The sequence below is a fragment of the Uloborus diversus genome, chromosome 1, assembly GCF_026930045.1.
Source record: "Uloborus diversus isolate 005 chromosome 1, Udiv.v.3.1, whole genome shotgun sequence".
NCBI lineage: Eukaryota > Metazoa > Arthropoda > Arachnida > Araneae > Uloboridae > Uloborus > Uloborus diversus.
The window spans coordinates 154,142,956-154,166,585 of record NC_072731.1 but is presented as its reverse complement, the minus strand read 5'-3'; the positions used below and the strand labels follow the sequence as shown (position 1 = coordinate 154,166,585).

General features: G+C 34.0%; 1 protein-coding gene across 1 annotated transcript in view; it reads left to right on the top strand.

The window, feature by feature from the left end:
- The window catches only part of LOC129216414 (CKLF-like MARVEL transmembrane domain-containing protein 8), a 77,165-nt gene extending 55,047 nt beyond the window's left edge, over positions 1 to 22,118 (top strand). Inside the window, exons 4-6 of the mRNA XM_054850632.1 lie at positions 2,719 to 2,817; positions 14,811 to 14,959; positions 21,410 to 22,118. Coding sequence (XP_054706607.1) covers positions 2,719 to 2,817; positions 14,811 to 14,924 — 213 coding nt within the window. The 3' untranslated portion in view covers positions 14,925 to 14,959; positions 21,410 to 22,118. The remainder of the gene's footprint in view (positions 1 to 2,718; positions 2,818 to 14,810; positions 14,960 to 21,409) is intronic.
- Positions 22,119 to 23,630: the final 1,512 nt, after the last annotated feature.

The following is a 23,630-nucleotide window of genomic DNA, read 5'->3' as shown; positions in this document are numbered from 1 at the left end:
ATATGTAAACTGGCTTTTCCAAGGTACAGAAATCTGGTCTTTTTTTTGGGGTGGGGCTATAGGATTACATACCCCCTTAAACCTCCAAAGACGTCTAGTCCCCCCCCTCCTTCGAATAATTTTTGCAAGTCGGCACCCAAAAAGTTAAACAAAAGAAAAACTTGCTGATTCGGTGGTGGCGCAATTCTTAATAGTCTGTGAATTTACAAGTTTTTCTTTTTGCAAAATAGAAAAAAAAAAAAGAAAAAAAACCTGACTGGTCTAAAATATTTTTCAATGATTTTTTCAAAAAAAAAAAAAATTAATAAAAAAAAGTGCCTTACTGGTTTCAAAATTTGTACAAAAATTGTTTGACCTCCAGTCGGCAGGTCAAAAGAAATTGAGAAACCTTAGGGCCGTTTCCATGGACACTTTCAACCCTGGGAAAAACCTACTTTTCACCGCATTCCGGTTATTTGGGGGGTTTATGTGGAATCTTTCTACTCCTGCTAGCTTCTGGAGTGAAAGCAGTGTTCTTACCCAGAATGCATTACGCAAATTCAAGTTCGTCTCAAGGGCGGATCCAGAAAATGTTCAAGGAGCTGGCGATTGTTTTTTACTGTTCACTCTTTGGAACTTGAATCTCTTAATTTTCGAAGGAGTGTACTGAACCCCATCGCTCGCCCCCCTAAACAAAGGTGTCCTATAGTTGTGTTTCTTTCAAAACATATCCAGGGTGAGACTGAACCTATCCCTAATTATCATCTAAGATCGTCTCAAATTGAGATTTTAGAACTTCAATTTCAAAAAAAGTCCTATTGAAAGCTCTAGTCCCTATCCCCAGAGTAATAAGAGATGGGCTACGATTCCGTTTTCAAAACTTCAATTCCGGAATAGCTCCCTTTCTTCTAACACCATCGAAGATTATGTAAAATTGCGTTTTTGGAACTTTAATATCGAAAATATACTTGAAGAAAGTACTAGTTTCTCGGCTCAAGGAGGGGGCGATCGCCCCCATCGCCCCTCCCTTGTATCCGCCCTTGGTTCGTCTACTAGCCGCTTAGAATGCTGGGTAAAAACCCGCTTTCTCTGGTACAATGGCAGAACCTCGTTTTACATAGAAAGGGGGAATTTTTCAATCGTTTTTTTTGTGGAGCCAGAGCAGGGATTTACTGAGTCAAAAAGTGCGTTATGAATTTGGCTACTGCTCCACATCATGCACAAAATGCAACCAATATGAATATCAAACTGTGTTAGTAAGTTATTTTACAGATAAGTGAGTTTTGAGTAATGCTGTGAGCATTAAACTTGAAGAAATATAATGAGACAAAATTCTTATAATTTATTTTTGAGCGTAGGAAAATGTTTTTTTTAAAGTAAAGTTAAATTACAGTTGGACCCCAATTTATCAAGCCTCATTTTTACAAATTTTGCAATTTAATGAATTCCCCCCCCCCCCCCCCGATTAAAATGAAGGCAAAAACCCCTATTTAGCGAATAATAAACCCCGAAATAACGAACTATTTTAACAGCTGAAAAAAAATTTTTTTTGTTAATTTGAGTTAGGAAATATCACGGGTGCAGAATATGTCCGATCCGGCGATCTAGGATCGGGGGAAATTTGAACCATCTGGGGAAAATTTTGCAGATTCAATTTAAAAAAAAGAAAAATCCAATTTTTTTTTCTGAAAGTGTCTTTTGAATGCATTTTTTTCGCATCACCACTCTTTATGTTTTCATCAAGTAATTGTTGGATAATAATTTACATTTAAAATAAATGTAGATATGATATTTTAATTAAAACTTACATGCATTTACTTAATTTGCTTTTTAGATACCGAGTTCTAAGGCTACTAGTTCATTTTATTAGTTTTAAAGATGCAATTGCTTCCCCCCCCCCAAAAAAAAAACTATCTCTACCTATAGTAATAGGAATGAATTTTTATCTGATACACATATAGCATATTGTAAAATTTTGGGGAAATTTTCATACAGATTGGGGGAATTGTTGGTGTTAAAAACATTTTCTGCACCCCTGGGAAATATTGGATTGTTTTCCATATGTTACATCCATATTGTCCGAAGCAGAATAAGACTTTTGTTGGAATCTGCAATTTTTGATGGACGAGGGGGACAACCAATGAATAACGATTCTGATGCTGAAAGCTATAGTGAAACTCCCATTTAAACTGTTACTTTTTCAAATGCTTTAGATGACCTGGAAACTGTAAAAACATGTCTCATGAAGCAGGCTGCAAAAGACACAGTATTTTCTGATCTCCATAAAGTTGAAAAAAAACTACTTTGAGTCAAGTATCAAGGAAATTGTCAAACATCTATTACTCTGTTGTTTAAAATTTCAAATTAAATAGCGTGTGATAAGTCGTGGAATGCTGAATAAAAAGTGTACACTTTCTAATCATGGATATTTTTGCGTAGTTACCTCTCAGGGATTTTAGATAAGGTAAGTGTTTTTTTTTTTTAATTTTTCGCACCCCAATATTAGGAATAACCCTGATTTAACGTAGAAAAGTTTTGGTCCCAGTGAGTTCGTTAATTCAGGGTCTGACTAGTAACTTTTTCTTACAAAAGGAAAAATGAATTGATTGACTAGTGTGATCAGGTTTAGATTGTATGATCATGTCTATATTTTACCACGTAATCCAACCAGCTTTTCATGAAAATTGTTTCATTTAAATGCAAGTGTATTAATTATTAAAGATGTGTTGATTATTTTAGGAAGGATCTTATGACATAATTTGGTGTGTGTTTTTCTTTGCTGCTGCTGTTGTTTCAACTAGAAATGTCACGCAACAGGCCGCCTGGGGTGCTGCTGCTGTAATTATTCCATTTTTTTTTTTACTTTTCATTGTAATGAAAATGTCTTGATTTGTATTTTATTTCTTGTTACTTAAAGCTTAACTGTGCAAAAATGCAACTTCGTTTCTTAAAAATAAATTGAATATGCTTCGGGCATAAAGTTTCAGATATGCGTGAAACATTTTTGTGTTATAAAATATTTTTTTAAATTGTTTACTAACTGTTGGTTAAAAATCTTTTATACACTGATTTCTTGATTGTTCTGGATTGATGATGTAGAAAGTTGCACCTCAGATATATTTATTAAAAAGTTGAGAGAAAAAAAAAAACATAATGACAACAGTTTTTATCCTTTTTAAGCCCAAAGACCAGAAAGTAATATCTGAGCAATTCCATGTCAGATCAATCATTTTCTTGACCCTCACCATTTCTGATTTCAATAAAATATGTCATGAAGGACACATATGACAAGGAAAGTAACCTTGCAAATTTTTAGATTCCTATTTTGAATATTGTTCAAAATACTGGGGCTATAAAAAATTCAAAATGTGCAGAGAAGAAAGTTCTTACAAATGACTGTGGCTTTTGTACTACTTATACAGTTGAATGAAAATTTATAAACCATTGTAGAGCTAAGAAACAGAGTTTTCTTTTGGTAAATTTCATGACATTTCTTTTGACCTATTTAACTTTCTAGGCTAGCACAGTGACTTTTGACCCTGAGTATTTCAAAACATACCTCCTTGAAAGTAAAAAAAAAACATCTTAGGGTCCCTCCATTAATCAGGTGAGGCTCGAAAGGGAGGAAGGGGTCCAGAAAAAATCACGAAACATCACATAAGGGGAGGGAGGGTTGTTTTAATATATCATGTATTTATTTTTTCGACAAACGCGCAACACTCAACCGAAAAGCGGCTTGTAGTATGCAACTTTGATTCGCCGCAGCGCCATTGCCAAACGAGCAAAGTGAAGGTCTCGATCCCGAGCTGCAACAACTGCCCCGCGCGCCCGCCTGTCTCCCATTATTCTGTTATTTTGGCACTGAATACATGCGTAAGTTGTTTAACCTCGTAGGTTTGCATTAAAACAATGTCTTGAAATCACTCCAACTTATGAAGGCTTCTGCGAATTCATTTATGACATGTATTGCCCTACCCTGCAGAAGGATTGACAGATACTTTTAGAATGGACATGCCAGCGGTGTGCATTGTACTTCTGTACAAAGAAAAAAGAGAAGGAACATGTGAATGCTTGTCACATGAAACAGAATCCTTGCAATAACAGTCTAGAGATGCACAATGTTCGTCCTTCCCGCATCCTCACGCGACGATTGCGACAGATTCTGTGCATAGTGCATGAAATTGATGCCTCCGAGTGATTCGATGAAACCGATGTGGATCTCGAAAAATTAAGTACTGTGCCTACAACCAGGCGCGGATCCACGGGAGGGGAACTGGGGGAACGTTCCCCTCCAAAATCCCAAGTACCGTAATTTCCGGAAGAAACGCCGCATCGGCGTAATCGCCGCACCCCCAAAAAAGTGTGTGGGGGGAAAGAAAAATGCTCAGAATCGCCGCATCACCGTAATCGCCGCGGCTAAAATTCCCGTGAACCATTATTATTAAGACACTTTAGACAACATAAAAAAGTAGAAAAAGCACGCTTTTGGAACAAAATGATATATAAAAAGTAGATTAAAGTTTTGGATGATAAGTACGTATACATATTAAACAGAAAAAAAATCCACAACCTACCTTTTTATCCATAAGTTAATCACAACTAAGCAAAAACAGCATGAAACATTGAAATATCAAAAGAGAACATTTATTACACATAAAGCAATCAATAAATCATAAAATAAATACAAAACTATAAATAAATATTGATCATTTTCATCAAAATCCTTCAAAGTCTGATTCTTCACTATCAGTGACAAAAAGATAATTACATAACAGTTCATCATCAATATCACAATCATCTACATCATCACTTTCATCCCCATCACCATCGTTTTCAACACTTGATGAGGGCGAGCTTTTATCATAAATGCCTGCCGCGGTAAAACCCGACAGGATCGCCGATACCTTTACAGCGTCCCAGGCATTATTCACCCATTGGGCAACTTCCTCATAAGTTGCGGAGCGCATCTTCCCGGTTTTCGTAAATGTATGGAGGCCGTCACTCATCCACTTTTCCCACTGCTTGCGAATTTCCCCCTTGAACGCTTTATTGACTGAAATGTCTAGTGGTTGCAAAACCTTCGTCAACCCGCCAGGGATTATACCTAAACTGGTTGACAGTTTCTTACAGTGGATTTTAACGGAATCCATTAAGTGGGAGCGCATCGAATCCATTATTAGTAACCCCTTGGGTTGAAAAAATGAGCCTTTCCGGCGCTGATACACTCTTTCGAGCCACCGGTGCATGATGTCCTCACACATCCACCCTTTTTCATTCGCGCAGATTTCTACGCCGGAAGGGAAATTCCCTTTTGGAAGTGTCTTCCGCTTAAAGATGAGGAGTGGCTTCAACTTTTCTCCGTTAGCCGCACAAGCTAACACGCACTTGAAGGCCGTTTTTTCATGGCCTGTGGTCGTTATAGGCACAGTTCGTACCCCTGTTCGATCCACGGTCTTATTTGGTGGACAGTCGAAGGTCAGGGGTACTTCGTCCATGTTGAAAACTTGTGAGGGAAGAAGTTGATTTTCCTCAATTCTTTCCCGCACATAGCTTAAGAAAGTTTCTTTCTTTTCCTCCCAATCGCTTGGCAGCTTTTGCCCGACAGTCGTTTTGGCACGCACCGAAATTCTTTTACGCCGCATAAATCGGTAGCACCAGCACGGTCCCCCAACAAAATTTTCAAGATTCATTTCGCGAGCTAAGACTTTCGCGTGCAGTCGTATCCTGATTGTCGATACTGGCAATCCATCTTCTCGCTGCTTCATAATCCATGCCTCCAGTGCGTCCTCCAATGCAGGCCACTTGACGGTGCCGGTTCTTTTCGCCCTTTTTAATTTAGGCATGCTCTCCAAATCTTTTTTCTCTCCTCGCCACCGGCGAACGCACCGCTCGTCGACTTCAAATTCTCGTGCGGCAGCTCTATTCCCGATAACTTCCGCTCGGGGAAACAACACTCAACTTAAAGCTAGCGGTGTAGCTTTTGTAGCGCTTGGGAGCCATAACTTAAGCAAAGCAAGAGCAAGAAAATCAAAATATAGCAAAAAAGAAGAACGTTGCACGTGTCGCAATGGAGAATCGAGGAAAAAAAAACGCCGAGACAAGTTTCCACAGTGTTGCCAATTCTTCAAAATAAAAGTTTCCAGAAAAGCAGCGCAAGGCATATAAGTCGTGCGTTAAATAATTTTAAAAAAATAAATGGCTCACTTTTGAACGCTGTTTTTCAGTATAAAAAAATACTTTAGATCATTTGTTTCCAAACTGGAAAAAGAAAAAGATCTTCAAATTTCGGAAAATATCCGGTCAAAGTAGCAGTTAAGAAATTTTAGATCGCCATCTGTTGCAAAAAGGAGCTTGTTTGGCGAGTTTTAACCGGATCTGGTAATCCTAACAAAAACGAAGTAGAGAAAAGACAAAGGATGGCAAGATGCCAAGTGCAGGGAAACGTTGAGATCGGTGTTTTTCGTCCTTGAACGTCGGATTCGTGCTTGCGTTAGCGATTTAGAAACGGGAGGGAAGAATGGCTGAATGATAAACTGAGCGGCATGAAAAAAAAAATGTTGATCACAATCGCCGCATTGGTAGAAACGCCGCACTTCATAAAATTTAACTTTTAAAACACGTAAGCGCCGCGGCGCGTCTACCGGAAATTACGGTATACCTAAAATTTTTCAGAATAGAATACAGGGAAATTCCTCCGTTTTTTGAAACTTGAACTTGAAGAAAGGCACCAGGAAAAGCGAGGAGAGAACTGTAAAAATGGATCCAAAGAGGGGATAACTGCGGGTAGTTATCCTCCCTCCCTCAAATAAAATCCCAAGAGTACCTAAAACTGTTCAGGAAACAGAGTATAGGAAAAACTTTCCGTTTTTTAGAATGTGAACTTAGGAACCAGGAAAAGCAATTAGACAACAGCAGAAGCGGATCCACAGAAGGGAACAGGGGGAATGCTCCCCCCCCCCCGAAATCTCAGAGATACCTAAAAAATTTCACAACAGAGTGCAGGAAAATTTTTCTGTTTTATAGAACTTGAACTTGAAGAAAGGCTCCAGGAAAAGCGATTAGAAAATAGCAGAAACATGTCCAAGGAGGAAAACTTGAGGATGTTCTCCTCCCCCCCAAAATCTCATGTGTACTTAAAAATTTTCACAACAAAGTACAGCAAAATTCTTCCATTTTTGCTTTCTTCTATATCTAATATATAGAAGAAAGTATTGGATTTGTGCAAATTTTCGAATTTCGAATTTTGACGGATTCGAACGTTTTGAGGTATGCTGAGTCCATTTCGACTATTTTGAGAAAATTTCTGTCTGTCTGTGTGTATGTGTGTGTGTGTGTGTATGTGTGTCACGTCTGTGTGTGACCAGTTTTTTGTGTGGCCGCTCTACAGCAAAAACTACCGCATGAAATTGAACGAAATTTGGTACACATATGTGCCCCTATGTGAACTTGTGCCCTTTGGTTTTTGGCGCGAATTCCTTCAAGGGGGTGGAGAAATGGGACGTTTTTTGAGTTACGCGTGCTTGCTATTCCTCAGGAAGTAACTGGCGGAATCAAACAAAATTTGGTCCACATGTTGCCCCTAACAGGAGCAGGTGCTAATTCAATTTTGGTGTCAATAGCTCAAACGGGGGTTGAGTTATAGAACGTTTTTTGTCATCAATTGTGACTGCTGTATCTCAAGAAATAACGAACGGAATCAAACAAAAATTTTTTGACAAGTAGCCCTTAGTGGGTATAAGAGCTGATTTTATTTTGGTGTCAACAGCTAAAAAGGGGGTTGCGCAATCGCCCGTTCTTTTTTTACATTGTGAGTGCCCTATCTCAAGAAGAAATGCTATGTTCTGGTTGAAATTTGGAATATATGTGAATCCATACGTAAACAGGCTTTGGTTCAATTTTGACTCCAATCGCTCCAAGAGGTGTTGATTTTTTTTTTTTTTTTTTGCGAATAAAAATAGCTTTATAAATGCAACAATAAGAAAGATAAATCGTAATAGATTGTCGTCTGCGTATTTCTTGTGATTTTAATTGTATGGAAATGATCGGAAATATTATCTCAATGATTTAAAATTTTTAACTGTTGCCATCTTATGTTTGTTAATAAATAAAATATTTGTAATTAATTCAAGCAAGGCTTTTAAAATAACTTTCAATTTTCTCTCTTTGCTTTGCTTTTACAATAATTCAGACATTGGGATGGTCGTCAAGTTTTTGCATGTGTCATTTTGTTTTGTTAGGAATATTGCTTCCTCGTCAAGCATGGGGAGGGATCAGAAAAAGGAAAAATATAGAAGAAAGTTTCGTGATGGCCACAACATACTAGTTTAGAACTTGAACTTGAAGAAAGGCAAAAGGAAAGGGGAAGAGAGAGTTGCAAAAGCGGATCCCAGGAGGGGGACTGGGGAATGTTCTCCTTTATGATCAAAAAAAAAAAAAAAAATCCCAAATGATCCTAAGCCTGTTCAAAAAACAGAACAGGATTTTTTTTTCTGTTTTTTAGAACTTGACGAAAGGCTGCAGGAAAAGCGATTAGACAATAGCAGAAGCGGATCCACTGAGGGGAACTGGGGAAATGTCCCCCATCCCCCAAAAAAATCCCAAGTGTACCTAAAAAATTTTAAAACAGAATGCAGGAAAATTTTTCATCTGTTTACACTAATTTTTTAAAATAAGTCTTTTTGAACAGAAACCTGTTTAAACTGTCTTTTGTATTTATTTGGCGTAGAGTATCATTATATGTAAAGCTTCCACAATTTAGAGGTACAAACAGAGGGGGGGGGGGGGGGGGGGAAACCGCCCCAGAAAGCAGATTAGAATGTTTCTAAAAGCATGTGTTATAATTAAAGAGAAGAATAAAACGTACCTGGGGAAAACGAAGTTATTTAAATAAGAGGGGAAAAATGTCGCGAAAAAAATCTAAATTTCTATTGAAAAGAACCTTGAAAATTTTCAATCGCGGCGGATTATTGATCAGTTAATTACATCCCGCACCTGCTATTTCTTTTATAGTCTTTCCTTTTATTATTATTTTTTTTCTCCTTTTTCCTATTCGGTTTAAAAATGGAGTCTTCTTAATGCTACGCTTTGGAAGCATCCTTTCCCCCACCCAAAACCATTCAAGAGCTCCTCAAATCTTGTTTTCAGGCCTTCAATTTCAAAAAATTTGCAGGGGAGAACTACCTAACACCTTGCATTCAAAAATATCGAGAATCGTTTGTTATTGCTTTTTTGGGGCTTCAAATTTGAAAAATAGCCGAACCCCTAACGTTACCGAATATGGTCTACAGTCACGTTTTTAAGACTACAATTACGAAATTTCCGTACGAGGGCCCAAATGCTCTCGTAGGAAATCTAAAAATGAAAAAAATTACAATTTCAAAAAATCTAAGGGGGAGGAGAGCGTTTAAATCCTTCGTCACTAATATCGCTTAAAAACTTCGTTTTCTAAGGCTTCAGTTTTGAAATATTTTTTGGGAAGAGCCCCAGAACTCCACTGCTCATAACATCATCAAAGTTTGTCTGTAACTGCGTTTTTGGAACTTCAATTTCGAAATATCGGGTAGAGGGGTGATCGATTTAGATTTATTCAACAAAAAAATCTATCGGGGTAAGCCCCAAAAAGTCCCATTTCTTACCTTACCGTCAACAATTATCGCTTTTTAAAACTTCAATTTCTAAAAATTTCCACTGAAGAACCCCCCCTTCCCCCCCCCAAACCTTACCTTCCTGTATAACCTCATCAGAGACCGTCTAGAACTGCTCTTAGGACTACAATTTCAAAATTTTTTCGGGGGAGAACCCCTGGACCCCCCTACCAGTTGGTGAACATTTTAAGATTAAAACATAAAACAATACAAATACAGCATTGAGCAAAACGGTTTTTACTTCCTTTTACGAAAAAAGAAGTATTGTATTCGCGAAAAAATTTTCACTCGGAAATCGGCCTTAATTTCCATTTTTCTCACCCCCGAATGAATGTTGAGGTTTTTTTTCAACTCGATCCCACATGGATATATGCCTAGGAACGTACAGACACCTGAAATATCCATTTTGACGACCCCCAAGTTAATTACTACGAATTTTCTCGTGACGTCCGTATGTATGTGCGTTATGTGTATGTATCTCGCATAACTCAAAAACGGTTCGTCCTAGAAAGTTGAAATTTGGTACGTAGACTCCTTAGTGGGGTCTCGTTGTGCACCTTCTCTTTTGATTGCATTTGGGTGTTCCTAAGGGGGTCTTTTGCCCCTTTTTGGGGGGAAATCATTGTTAATTTCGATGTAAACTCAAGTTGTGGTATAATTTGTCGAACACTTGAGATATATCGCCAGTCTTTTGGTCGCAAACTTGGCGACAAATTTGGCGATTTTTTTTTTTTAATTTGGTTTCAATTTGGTCACTGTTGGTGATATTTAGAGAGTAAACATCTGAATTTCATTAAATTTGCCAATTATGGGGAAATGACGTTAAATTGGAGTACAAGGAAGTCATGTGATGCACATCAGCTCGTTTAAATTATTTTTTGAGAACCGTACTTGCAGAATTTGTAATGCACAATGTTTTTTTTTAAGAAGCGTTAAGGCGCAAAGGATAAGTTGTATATCTCAATTTTCACGGTTATTTTTTAATAAGTAATATCATATACCCCCCCCCCCCATGAACATAAGTTGCTGAAAAGTTCCCCTCCCAAATCCATAGTCTGGATGCGCCACTGCCTACAACTGCAACTGAAGATGCTTATCCAGTTGTTGGCATGGAAGAAAGTCTTGGTAATCTGTGGTCTGAGGATACTCTACTAGAATATTTTTTCGCATACCTTTCGTTATTATAGTCTTTGTTGTTATTATTGTAGTCTTTCATTATCAGATGATACTTATACCTGTATTTTATAAATATTTAAAAAGAATAATAAGATTTTTCGTAGGTACTAAAAATACACGTGAAATAGTAGGGGGGCGGGTTAGTCTTCAACCTCACCATGTATCACCAAAGGGGAGGGGGGGGGGGTTAAAAAATGCCAAAAAAATCACATGATTAATGGACTGCCCCTTATTGCTGCATCACTATTCTTCCATTGTACCAAAAATTAGGTTGACACCGCAATGACAAGGCACTCCTAAAAAGTAGGAATGTTTACACTGTTTCTGGGTATGTTTAACATTATTTCTGTTATAACATTATTCTTTTAATTTTTTATGCTCATTATCCATGAAATATGCATATTTTGACAAATTGACAGGTTTTTGATTATAAACTTGATTGTGTTATTGCATCTGAAAAGCACAATTCTTTTACAGAAAAAAATGTGTCATGTGTTTGTAAAGATTTGGTTTTTCCTTTTTGGAGATCATACATTCAGTTATTGTAATGAATTTTTCTGGTGGGCATCTTTCCAATAAAGTTAATTTTTTTAAGTTTCTCACGAGAGTTCTAAGACTTTCACTGGAATTTTGAGTATCTTTGGAGCAAAATTTTACAGCTTTGGTTGTGAAGAGGGTGTTGGCATTATATGGTGGGTGGTAAAATTGGTGACGCCATTATCTGCAAAACTTTGCTATTGTCTAAAACTTGCTTTTTTTGATTTCCAAAATTTCTTACTAATTACAGGTAAAACTTGTGTTCAGATAAAATTGTTATCACCTTCTAACTTATATTTAAAAAAAAAACTGTTGATTTGTCAAAATATGCATATTTGTTGAATAATGCTCCCTAAAAGTTAAAATAGTATTTTGCAGAAATAATCTAAAACATCCGCTAAAAGTGTATAAACGAACATTCCTGTTATTTTTTTTCTACAGTATCTTGCCATTGCAGTGCCAGCCTAATTTTTAGTATGTGAAATGTGAGATTTATTTTCTTTTCAAAAATTAGTTTTTTCTTCTTGAACACAAGAAATAGTCTACAAATTTTCTTAAGAATCCCAGCAGTATGCTCAGTGCCTCGCTGTTTCTGCTATTTGTGTGTGAGTGTGTGACCTTTACATATAGAGTTCCTAAAAAACCCTCATTTATCCAAATATCTTCAAAAATGTTAAATGAAACAATGGAAGCTCTTGTTTTCAGGGAATGTATTCTATGTCACTGATCAACAATTAAAAAAAAAGAAAGAAATATTTAGAAACTAGGAAATTGCCCGTCACGGTATGACAGGTGAAAATTGCCTCTACATTTGAACAAAGCAATTGCACCTGTTTGGTGATATTTTGATAGTTGAAATTGTAACCCTAACTCCAGTGGATTAACCCTAAATTCCAGTAGGCAGCGTTCATTGTTGACCTTTCTTTCCTTTCTTCATTCCCCTGAAATGATACACTCTTACCAGTAAAACAGTTAAGTTACCGCATTGAGTTCAGCCTTATCGCAATAAAGCCTTTTTCTGCATGTTATACATTACCAAAACATGTCATCAAATTATCATACCATGATGCGAGTTTCATTGTTGAGACTCCATTGTTGTTAATCAATCATTGGTTATTATATATATGAGGATTGGCATTTTAGAGAAAAGTAAAGGAAAAAAAAATGATTAAAACTCTTTTTTTTAAAGTCTGTGGGAAAAAAAGTTATGCAACATTAAAAAATATATGTTTATGTTTTTAAATAGGAAAAAAAAACTTCTAAATAAAGCAAACCATAACAAAATATGATGTACCATTTCAGAGATAATAGACTTCAAAAATTTCGTCCTAGATCACAAATCAGAAATGATGCCTGGGGTGCACACTGGGGCAAGTGTAAGGTTGGACATTTAAATAAAATAAATTTCTACTTAGCAATTTGATCATATTTTATTATTTAAAATCTAAAAATAATAAATTGCTAAGTAATTAATGCAAAATAAAGTAAGTAATTAACTATTAAAAATAAACTTCATAGAAATGTAAAACATTAGTTTATTCAATTTCCATTACATCCTCTTTAAGCTAATTCTTCACTTCTTGTGGCATTTTGTGTTGCAAATAGTGAACCCTTGGTCGCAAATTTGAAATCAAAGGAGCAGAACTGATTAATAAATTGTTATTTATGGAACTTGTGACCATTAGTTTTTGGCCCGAATTAAACCAAGGAAGGGTGGAGCAATGGAACGTTTCTTGAGTTATGCATGCCTGCTATTACTCAGGAAGTAACTGGCGGAATCAAACAAAATTTGATCCATATGTTGCCCCCAACAGGTACACGTGCTGATTCAATTCTCGTGTCAATAGCTCAAACGGGGGCTGAACTATCGAGCGTTTTTTGCCGTCACTTGTGACTGCAATGTCTCAAGAAATAATGAACGGAATCAAACAAAATTGTTTTTGACAAATAGCCCTTAGAGGGTACAAAAGTTGATTCTATTTCGGTGTCAATAGCTGAAAAGGGGGTGGTGCAATCAAACGTTCTTTCTTTTTCATTGCAAGTGCGTTATATCATTAAGTAATGCTATGTTCTGGATGAAATTTGGAACAAATTTGAACCTATATGAAAACAGGCGTTGGCTCAATTTTAGCGCCAATTGCTAGAAGGAGTGCTGATTTTTTTTGTCCGAATACAAATAGCTTTATTAATGCAACAATAAGAAAGATAAATCGTAATATACTGTCGTCTGCATATTTCACATGATTTTAATTGTTGGCAAATGATCAAAAATATTATCTTAATGATTTAAGACCTTTAACTGTTGCCATCTTATTTTTGTTAGCAAACTTTCAATTTTTACTCTTAGCTTTGCTTTTGCAATCATTTGGAAATTGGGATTGTCATCAAGTTTTTGCTTCTGTAATTTTGTTTTTGTTGGGAAATATTGCTTTCTCGCCAAGCATGGGGAGGGATCAGAATTCATAAGAAAGATATAAAAGAAAGTTTCGTGATGGCCACAGCATACTAGTTTCATCTGTTGACACTAAGAAATAAGAAAAATACATCTGTTTGTAGTCCCCAAAATTTGCTAACAAAAACAAAGTTTCTTAGCATCTTTCATGCTTTCATCCCACAACAAAGGATACAATGAAACTGATTCTCAGAGGGAATTAAATTGAAAAGGTTTGTAATAAAAAGTAACCAAAGTGAAAAATGTAAAATGATTGCTTGGCATTAATTGTCAATATCTTTTGAATAGGCAGGTTTAGGCAAGAACTGAAACCGGATTATAAAAGTGGAAAGTCTCAATAATGTGTGGGATTTAATAGTTTTGTTAGCATTTGTTAGCGATTTTCGTAGTTCAAAAATACATTCAAATATTTTGAAAATTATCACCAAAATTTTCTTACTTTCTTAGATACGTTTTTGAGGGTTTTTGTTATTTATTAGAATCACATAAACCAGAGCACACCACAAAATTAAATTTGTTAAGTTTTTGAACAAGTTACCTACTATTTATTAAATCGTCTACTAAGGAAGTAGCAAGTTAATTCTTGGAAATCAAGATATTATCTTCGGATAATAATGCTAAAAGCTAGTTAGTTTGAATATGTTCTTAGTTAGTGAAGACAACAGTAAAAATGCAAAATTAAATGGTTTAATTTTCTGCCTAATGTCCAAAATTACTATAGAGTCACCCCACTGTGAGGCTCCTGGTTATTGCTCCTTCCCACTTTGAGACTAGTGTTAGCATAAAGTTGTGTTTTGAAGAAGAAAGTTGTTCCACATCCTCTACTTTACCAGAATATTACACTGTTGAAACAGCTTCTTCTGATAACGACCCCCCAGTGCTGGGTTGCAGCACTTTTGTACATGTGTTTTTATTTTTATCTGCCATTGTTATTTCATTCATGTTTCGCAAAAGTGAAAATGGAACTTGTATTTAAATTTATATATCCTTGATTTTTTCATTCATATATTTATATTTTTCAGTTTTTTGGATTTCTGGTTACATTTATTTTGATATACGATGCATTTCTCAAGTATAAGCAATGGAAATCAGGTGGTCTTGCTCAAGGTGAAAGAACAACAACGAATACCAACTAAAACATATAATTGTATCCAATTATAGCTTCTGATTGGTGAGTAAATTGTTCTTCAACTGTTTTGAAATTCAATTAAAAAGAGTTTTAATTCAGCTTTTATGTATACATAAACTTAAAATAGCCAACTACTATTTCTTCCTCCTCAAAAGTGATCCCTTCTAAATAGAACTACGAAGTTTAGCCCCTAAAAGTATACAGTAGAGTCTCAACTTACACAAGAGGTATGGCCCAAGACCCCTCGCATAGTCAGAAGTTTTTACCTAAAGAACTGAATTTTTACTGTTTCAAAAAAAAAAAAAAAAAAAAGCTGTGTTATTCAGCACAAAATATTGTTATGATGTACAAAATAAATGGGAGAGAAAGGCATAAAATGAAACGTATAATATGCAGTTATAATAAAATGCAGCACTATAATAGTACTTTAAAGTAGATATAGTGATTATATTCAATGCACTTTTTAGTTCAAGCATATCAAAAATCTTAACCCTTTTTTAGTTGTCAGAAACTTTTTTTTTCTTTCAATTTTCAAACTGTAGATTAACAGTGTGCTAAGATGAAATTATGTTCGTAAACTTCATATTTAGAATGAAAAAATAAATGAAAGATTTGGAATGGTTATTTGGTTACACTAACAGAGCGATGTTTAGACTTGTACGGTGTGGGGAACTTCCGCTTTCACTTTCAGTGATACTACAGGGAAAGTCCATTCATGAATCCAATATTTTAATAGCCAATAACGAAGGTAATACTTACATCCAGCGATTGATTCCCTTGAGAAAATTTTTGTGTTGCAGGCAAGGAATTCGTATTAGCTCTAAAATTCGTTACTCGTGAAAAACTTGCTTTGTAACCATTTTGCATAAGTCGAATCGCGTTGTAGCCCAAGTCCTCTATACATAATATCAAAGGCTAGAATTGACATTTTTTGGTAGCGGTGAGCTTTTTCAAACGTCTTAAGTTTTAGGTAGAAAAAAGAAAGAAGTGAATTTTGTGAAGGAAAAACTAGCAATATTTTTTGACCATTTCAACTTTTTTTATGTTCTCACATTCTAAAAATTCCCGATATATTTTTGCCAGAACTGTATTTAAATACTTAACAATCTCTTCTATTATTTCACTATAATCGCAAATACTCCAAAACATGATAAAATCTTTACATCCTAGTCAAGTATAAGTTGTATTTTTGATAAGTATTTTTTTCAAAAGAATTAAATTAAAATAAATTTTTAAAAAATTGCTATTGTTTAGCATTTTAAACAATGTTTGTAACTTGTTTTGAGTCACATACCAAATTAACCCTCATGAATCTGGCACGTCAGAAATAAAGTGAGGTGCATGCTAGGTTAGCATGCTAGGAAAATCAAGTTTTCCATCCTGCTCGAAAAATTTTGGGGTCCATTTTGCAACAATAAAAATGAGTAAATTTCTCTATACATCCTGATCACAAAGAAACCACCATAGGGAAAACTATAAAAAAGAGAACCAAAGGGTTAGTAAACGGAAAAAGCAAATTAACTTAAACCGGCATTTATCGATATGCATCATATTAATTCTACAGTCATACAATGGTTAAAACTTAACTAGGAAAAAGTTTTGAATGAGTTATATATATATATATATATATATATATATATATATATATATATATATATATATATATATATATATATATATATATATATATATATATATATATAATTACAAAATCTGGTGCTCAGTTTGGTCTCCCGTGTGAAAGAAGTTGTGAAAGTTTACCTAGTTGATCAATACAAATGGGATGACCAGCAACAGGCTCTGCGCTCAGCTAGGCTGGTCCTAGTTAGTTTACTAGTCCCCAATTAAAATCAATGACCCTCTTAAAGCTGTTCACGTTCTTGCTCATTACAACCTCTTCCAATCAGCTTTTCCAAATGCAGGGTTTCTGCTATGGTCGCATTTTCACAAAATGCAAAAAGGCTTTCCCAATTGCGAAAGTGAAGCTATGCATTTAAAAAAAAAAAAAAGAGTGAGGTGAAAAAAAGGAGTATGCCGTACAAACAAAGCAGATAAATACCAACAAATGCTTTTTCTCCCTTCTTGTGAGAAGGGAAGGTGGAAAAGAGGGAAGCAGGTGATGGAGAACTTTTTTTTTCTGGCTATATCTTTTCTCCAATGCAAGGGGGGGGGGGAGGGGGGGATGGTGAGTGAGCGTTCAGTGCAGGATGGATGGGCATGTGAGGAGGATAGTTTTAGAGAAAGCAGTCCATTGGTTGAACTTTGAGCTCTTTCTGGAGAAAGGGCTATGACGTCATCATTTCGATTTGATTTCACATGCACCTAGAGCAGCAACATTTCATATTTCAAATCATTTACTACTTGGGTTTTTCTTCGGAACTAGTCTCAAGGTGTATGGATGTCCAAATGGATAAATATTACTAAACAAAGGAACAGTTGACGATTCTGCATCACATAATGCAGAAAATATTATTAGCACCCCTGCAAACTCCTTTAAGTTATAAAATAAATTATATATTGGTTGAAGAATTAAGTGTTGTATGAAAGTTTTTATGCATAAAAATTATCTTGGCGGTGGATTTGTTTTTGTTGACTGCTGACATTTGGTTCTCTTGGCGACCAGGACGCTCCCCGCGTCCCGTGATCCTCTGAAAAATATTAATCATAGCTAAGATTTTTCAACTGCTATGAAGTTTAACAATATTTAGTCTTAATGGGGATTATGTGCCACTGATAAATGTTTTATTGTGGGGATAGGATATGTGCCTTTTGAGGAATCAACATTGTGTTCTTTCAATGTGGTATGTTTCATTCTTTACTATTATTATTTCAAACTTTAAAAATTTATATTAAGTCCTACATTTGTTGAGAAACGTTAGGTTAAATTAGAAAGACAATTATCTACTGCAAATGAAACACATTAAGGCATCTAAGAAGAGCTGCAAACATATTCATTCCCCAAAAGATTTTAGCTTTTTCCCCCATTTTAGCTTTTTTTGCTAAAGAACTTTTGAACTCAGCTTAAACCCTGTCCAAATGCCCACAAACCTACTAAAGTGATAACTTTTCCTAATTTCCAGATAGCCTTAGATTTGAATAGCTTAAAGCAATGACCCCTTGTCCTGTTTTCCGTGCAAAAATTTAACCTATTAGCATCTTTCATTTCGATAAATTTAAACAACTGAATCATGTCCCCTCTGACTCTCCTTTGCTCCAGGCTATACATATTAAACCTGTTAATCTGGTATCAATCTAAATCTGAAAGTCTCCTTACTAGTTTTGTAGCCCTTTTTTGAACCCTTTCCAATAAAGAAATATTTTTCGTGAGATAAGGAGACTAAAACTGATGTAGTGGCTTGAATAATTACATAAAACATAATGTTGATTAGTTACTTTAGAAAAAGCCTTTTTTTTCAGACGATACCAATTAAAAGAATAAATATACAGTTGATGTTTGTTACAATGACCCCTGTTGGTTAAACCAATTCAGTCACTATAGCGTAAATGTACAACATATTGCACATTATTTTGTCATTTTTTAAAATATTGGAATGCCTTTTACAAGTTTTGCTTCAATTTAAAAGAGAATAAGAAAAACTTGCAAAATAATAAATAATTGAAATTTTCTCCTTTATTTTTATGTTTTAATATGTACCATCCATCAATTGCATATAACTTTAAAATTTCGCAAACAAAAAAAGTGCACTGAAAATAGCTGACGGAAATTAGGTATTTTTTAAATTAAAGAGCATAGGTTGCTTCTACTTTATTTGAGATTTTTTTTTCGTCGAAATATAATTTCTCCTCTAATTATGATATTCTAGATTTTTTTCTGCTTTTCCAGAATGTGAAAAATATATTAATTTCCTAAGTCTAGGGTTTGTTCTTGTTCTCATAACTTCTTTAACCTTTTCACCATCAAATAACTCCTTTGAATGAAAATATTTTGGCTTTAGAAGCATAAAATTATTAAATATTAGTTTTTGAATGGATTGGCTTGAGAATCATCAAAAAGTTAAAACTGAATTTTCGACATTTCAATTGGTATGAACTATTCAAATTGGGTGTTCTAACAAATGTTGAAATAACATTAACATCAATAAAGCAACAAACGTGACTTCATGCATCAGTCGCTGTAATGGATGGGCTACAGTAATGTGAGGTCATTTTAAAAATACAGCAACTGTAGTGATGTTTTCTCCCCCCCCCCAAGCATATTTAGTCATGCTTTTATTGCTTTGTGATTGGTATGTGAAAACAAAATATGTTCCAAAAGGTTGTAGATAATTTTTCATTATTTTTTATGTCATTTGTTTCTACAGTTTTCTTGTATGATTTTTTTAAAACCAAATAATGCTTGCCATTTAAATGGTACAAATAAAAATAGATGTTTTTATATATTTTTTTGCTTCACAGACACTGGTTTACTTACAAGGCCATTGGATTTATTATGTCAAGAACTATCTTTATGTTTGATGTACTCAACGTTTGTAGAAGAATGAGGTATAACATGAAAGCATAAATTAAGTACTTATATATATATATATATATATATATATATATATATATATATATATATGTATGTATAATATATATATATATATATATATATATAAGTATGTATAATATATATATATATATATATATATATATATATATATATATATATATATATATATATAATATAATATATACATACAAGGTCCAACTAATCACAGGTAACAGCTTGCTCCGGAAACTTAAGAAAAAATACCTTGTCAACTATTTCTTTCAGAAAAAGAATCTTGCAAACTTGACGTTACAGAGAGTGTTCACCTAAAAATTTTTTGTCACTCCTAAGATTTTACAATATTTGTTGGTCTCTGTGTACATATCTCAAAAAGTCGTTTACATATACTTAACCTGTTGATCTGTCATATTATGATGAACAAGATTCACATAGGAACTTGTGTTCGAAAACGTAAACTGCATACTGACCCTAGAGGTTGATGATTGTAGGTGTAGAGAAGGAGGGGAAAAAAGGATGTTTTTACTGTGGTGTCAATATTGATTTTTATTACAGAACATAATTACATCTCTGCAAAATTTCCATTCACCTCAATGCACACTGCACGTGGACTCACAGACCCATTCAAATTGAGAAGTTTACTTTTTAAACAGATTATATCCGCTTTAAAAAAAAAAAACTTTTTTTTTTCCGTTTTCAGAATCTCTAATATAAGCCCTATCAACTCATGAATTTCTTTCTTCTCGAAGTGTTTTATATCTACTGTTGAAAAATGCGTAAACGTTGGTTTTGCCACCTAAGCGGTGTAAATCCATCCTTATTTCTTGCCAGGTCTTTTACAGCAAAGTGGAATGTATCCCTTATTTGCAAGGGCGCTCATATAGGGGGCAAGGGGGGGGCTTGAGCCCCCCCCTTTGAAATTAGAACTTCCTTGCTTTTAGTACTTTTTCTTTGCAAAAATGTAAAAACATTTGTTTTCCAGCCTTTAATGAATAAGTTATTAAAAATGTCAAATTTTAATAACTCTAATCTGTCCTGAAATCAGTTTCCACGGGGAACATATCCAGCTAAACCACGGGGGAAATATTTGAGCCCCCTCTTGCAACTTTGCATATGGGCGCCCATGCGTATTTGCCGGTATCGACTCATTCACTTTCATATCAAAAGGGCACATATCCAAATTTGAATTTGCCACATCAAATTCAAAAGTAGTTCTCAAATAAAATAGCAGAGCGAGGCAAATGCTGCGATTGGCTGAGCATTTCCAATCAAGCATGACACCCGTCCGTTTTAAGAAATCGCAGCACCTTGAGCCTTTTGTAAGTCTGTTATCAGTTAGGCAAGCACGACCTCACTTTGTGATTACTAAATTAAAATTAAATAATTGATATTACTATTAAATTGTGATTAATTAATGATTAAATTGTGATTAATTGTGATAAAAATTATGATCTATTAATACCTATACAAATGTTGTTATTTGAATCGGCTTGGGTGGTTTCATTGTTCATACTTAATTCGATCAAAAGTCCTTTTTTTTTTAAATGTTCAATGAAAAGAATAAAGTAAACAAGAAGGAATAAAGTAGAGTAAAAAAAAAATTATTAAAAAATGTTGAATATTTTGTTTCAATTTTAAAGTTTATTTCTTAAGAAAATGCGTGTTATTTTGCAAAGATGATGATATCCACTGTTTTACACCAAAAAGGAATGTATCCAAGATAAAATTGGCAATTTAGGTCTGATAAAATTGAGGAAAAAGTCCTAGACTTATGACAATAGTCACTTGTTATTCTACCAAAACATTGTGAAAAATTCGAAATTCTAACAGTTGGTGTTGTGCGTAAAACGTTTTTTTCGTTTTGCCAAAAAAATATAAAACTGGATATAATCCATTTTGACAGTCAACTCCTCAGTTGGTCAGGTAGGTCACAAACTCTGCCTCCACAGCAATCCTGGCAATGAGATCTATGTCCAATGTTACAGGCCTCTCACGCACCATGGACTGCATGTGCCTTCACAGATAGAAATCCAGGGGAGGTAGAGATGTTGGATCAAAGGTTTGCTTCCCACTCTCCTGTAAGCCTGCAATCATCTTGTTGTACCGAAGGCTGTTTGCATTTTCGAACATAACTTCCTTTGTAAATCTTGTTTATCATGATATGACAGACTGGCATGTTTGTAAATGACCTTTTAAGATGTGAAAAAATGATGTTTGTAATAATTACTATATCGATGTACCATTAAAATACATTTGAAAGAATTCAACTGTATTTTATTAATATATGTGTTACCGTGAAAGACTGAAATTGGAGAATGTGAACTTTCTCCATTGATTCTCTGGTAATATTCAGTCTTTCACCAATGTCTTAGGTATGGAATGTTGGTGTTCACCGTTTAATGTTGACGTAAGTTGAAACTGAAAGCAATTTTGAAAAGTTATGTGAGGTATTAGTTGATGCTTTTCTTTGCATTGCCAAAAACATTTTCCTAACTTGGGTGTTAAGCAGCAGGTGTATCAAAATAAATCGTATAACTGCCAAAATCCATATCATTACTACTGAATTACTTTGATTTTGCTTTCTTTTCTGTATTTGCTGATTACTATGTCTTGATATGCACTGCAAAAAAATCTGTTGCTGGATGATAAACATAAATGTTGTAATAAAAGAATCAAGATATTCAGTTCTTATACCTAGACCTTTTTAAAAATAATTAAATATCCTTATTTTTCAAAAAAAAAAAACTTTCTTTAAATCCCAACATGTTCCCCTCAAATTGTACTATCCATAACTTAATATTTTTTTCCTGAACTTATTTTGAATATATAAATACTGTCTTAACTTTAACGAACACAATTAAGTTGAAATTTTTTTTTAGTTTTACTGTTCTCCCTTGAAGTATTAGTTAAAATTACTTAATATGAGATTTTGTTTGGTCTTTTTTTATAATTTCAACATTGAATGCTATTAAGTTGTTTTGTTATGCTTCAGATGAGGTACTGAATAATTCATGCAAGAGATATCTACATTTTGATTTTAATCAAGTTGATTACTTTGGCATTCATCACCTTTAGAAATTTTAAGTTTTTAAAAAATATTGTATCAAGTTTTTTTTTCTTTTAACTCTGGAATTTTATAAGTGACTAAGAATTGTTAATTTTTGTATCAGTAGCACATTGTGACCCCTTGAACTTAAATGCAATTTTTTCCCAGTTAGTAAAACATTTTGTTATCAGACAAATTGATTGTATTTTGTGTGTAAATAAGTATGAAATCAATTTATTACAATATTTAAATAATCCTTCCCTCCCCATATCTTTGTATCATTTTTTCTGTTAATTTTGAATTTGAATCAGTTATTGAATTTTCAAGTACTGTTAGAAATATGTTTATAAACATACAAAAAAGTATCTAAAAGTAGTCATGAGTATTTTCCTAAAATTTACCAAAAATCATGAAATTTTGCTTGAAAATGTGTAGATAAGTTGACCGTGCTGTCATATTGCTAAACAAGCACCTTAGCGTCATCATTGTCAATTCACCATAATGAATTTTTGGAGTATATTGTACTTTTTACATAAATATCATCAAAATTATTAAATTTAACTTTATAGTTTAAAATTAATTATTTAAATTTAATTACCTGTTCTAAGTTATTTGATGTTTTTGAGAAAATATTTTTTTTTTTTTTGGTTATATTCACTGCCCCCCCCCCCCCTCTTTCTTTTTATAATGATTTACTTCATTAATATTTTTACTTTAAGTTTGCTCAGTTTGGAAAAAAATAGGTAGGAATTATTGTTAGTTAAATGTCCGTTTTCTTGCTTTTTAAAATATTTATTTCAATGATATAAACTATGCCAAAGACTACATAAGACATTTTTTTTGCTTTCTCATTTAGTATCTATGATCTTTAGTTAAGAATTTAGATATTTACTTTACGAGTGCTCAATATATTCTTTATGTATACTATTTTTGTGAAGATTAGTTTTTAAGAGTTTTCTACCATAAATCATAAATTAATTACATAAGATTTCTAAACTGGGTTTTTAAGCTAAAGCTGCAAATTCAAATTTTCAGTTAGCAGCCCTGTGACTAGAAAACACTTTTTACTTACAGTAACTTCTTTTTATTGATCATAGATTTTTTTTAAAAATCAAATTATGAAATTTAACTGAATCATGTTTTTTTATGATTTTGTGGAA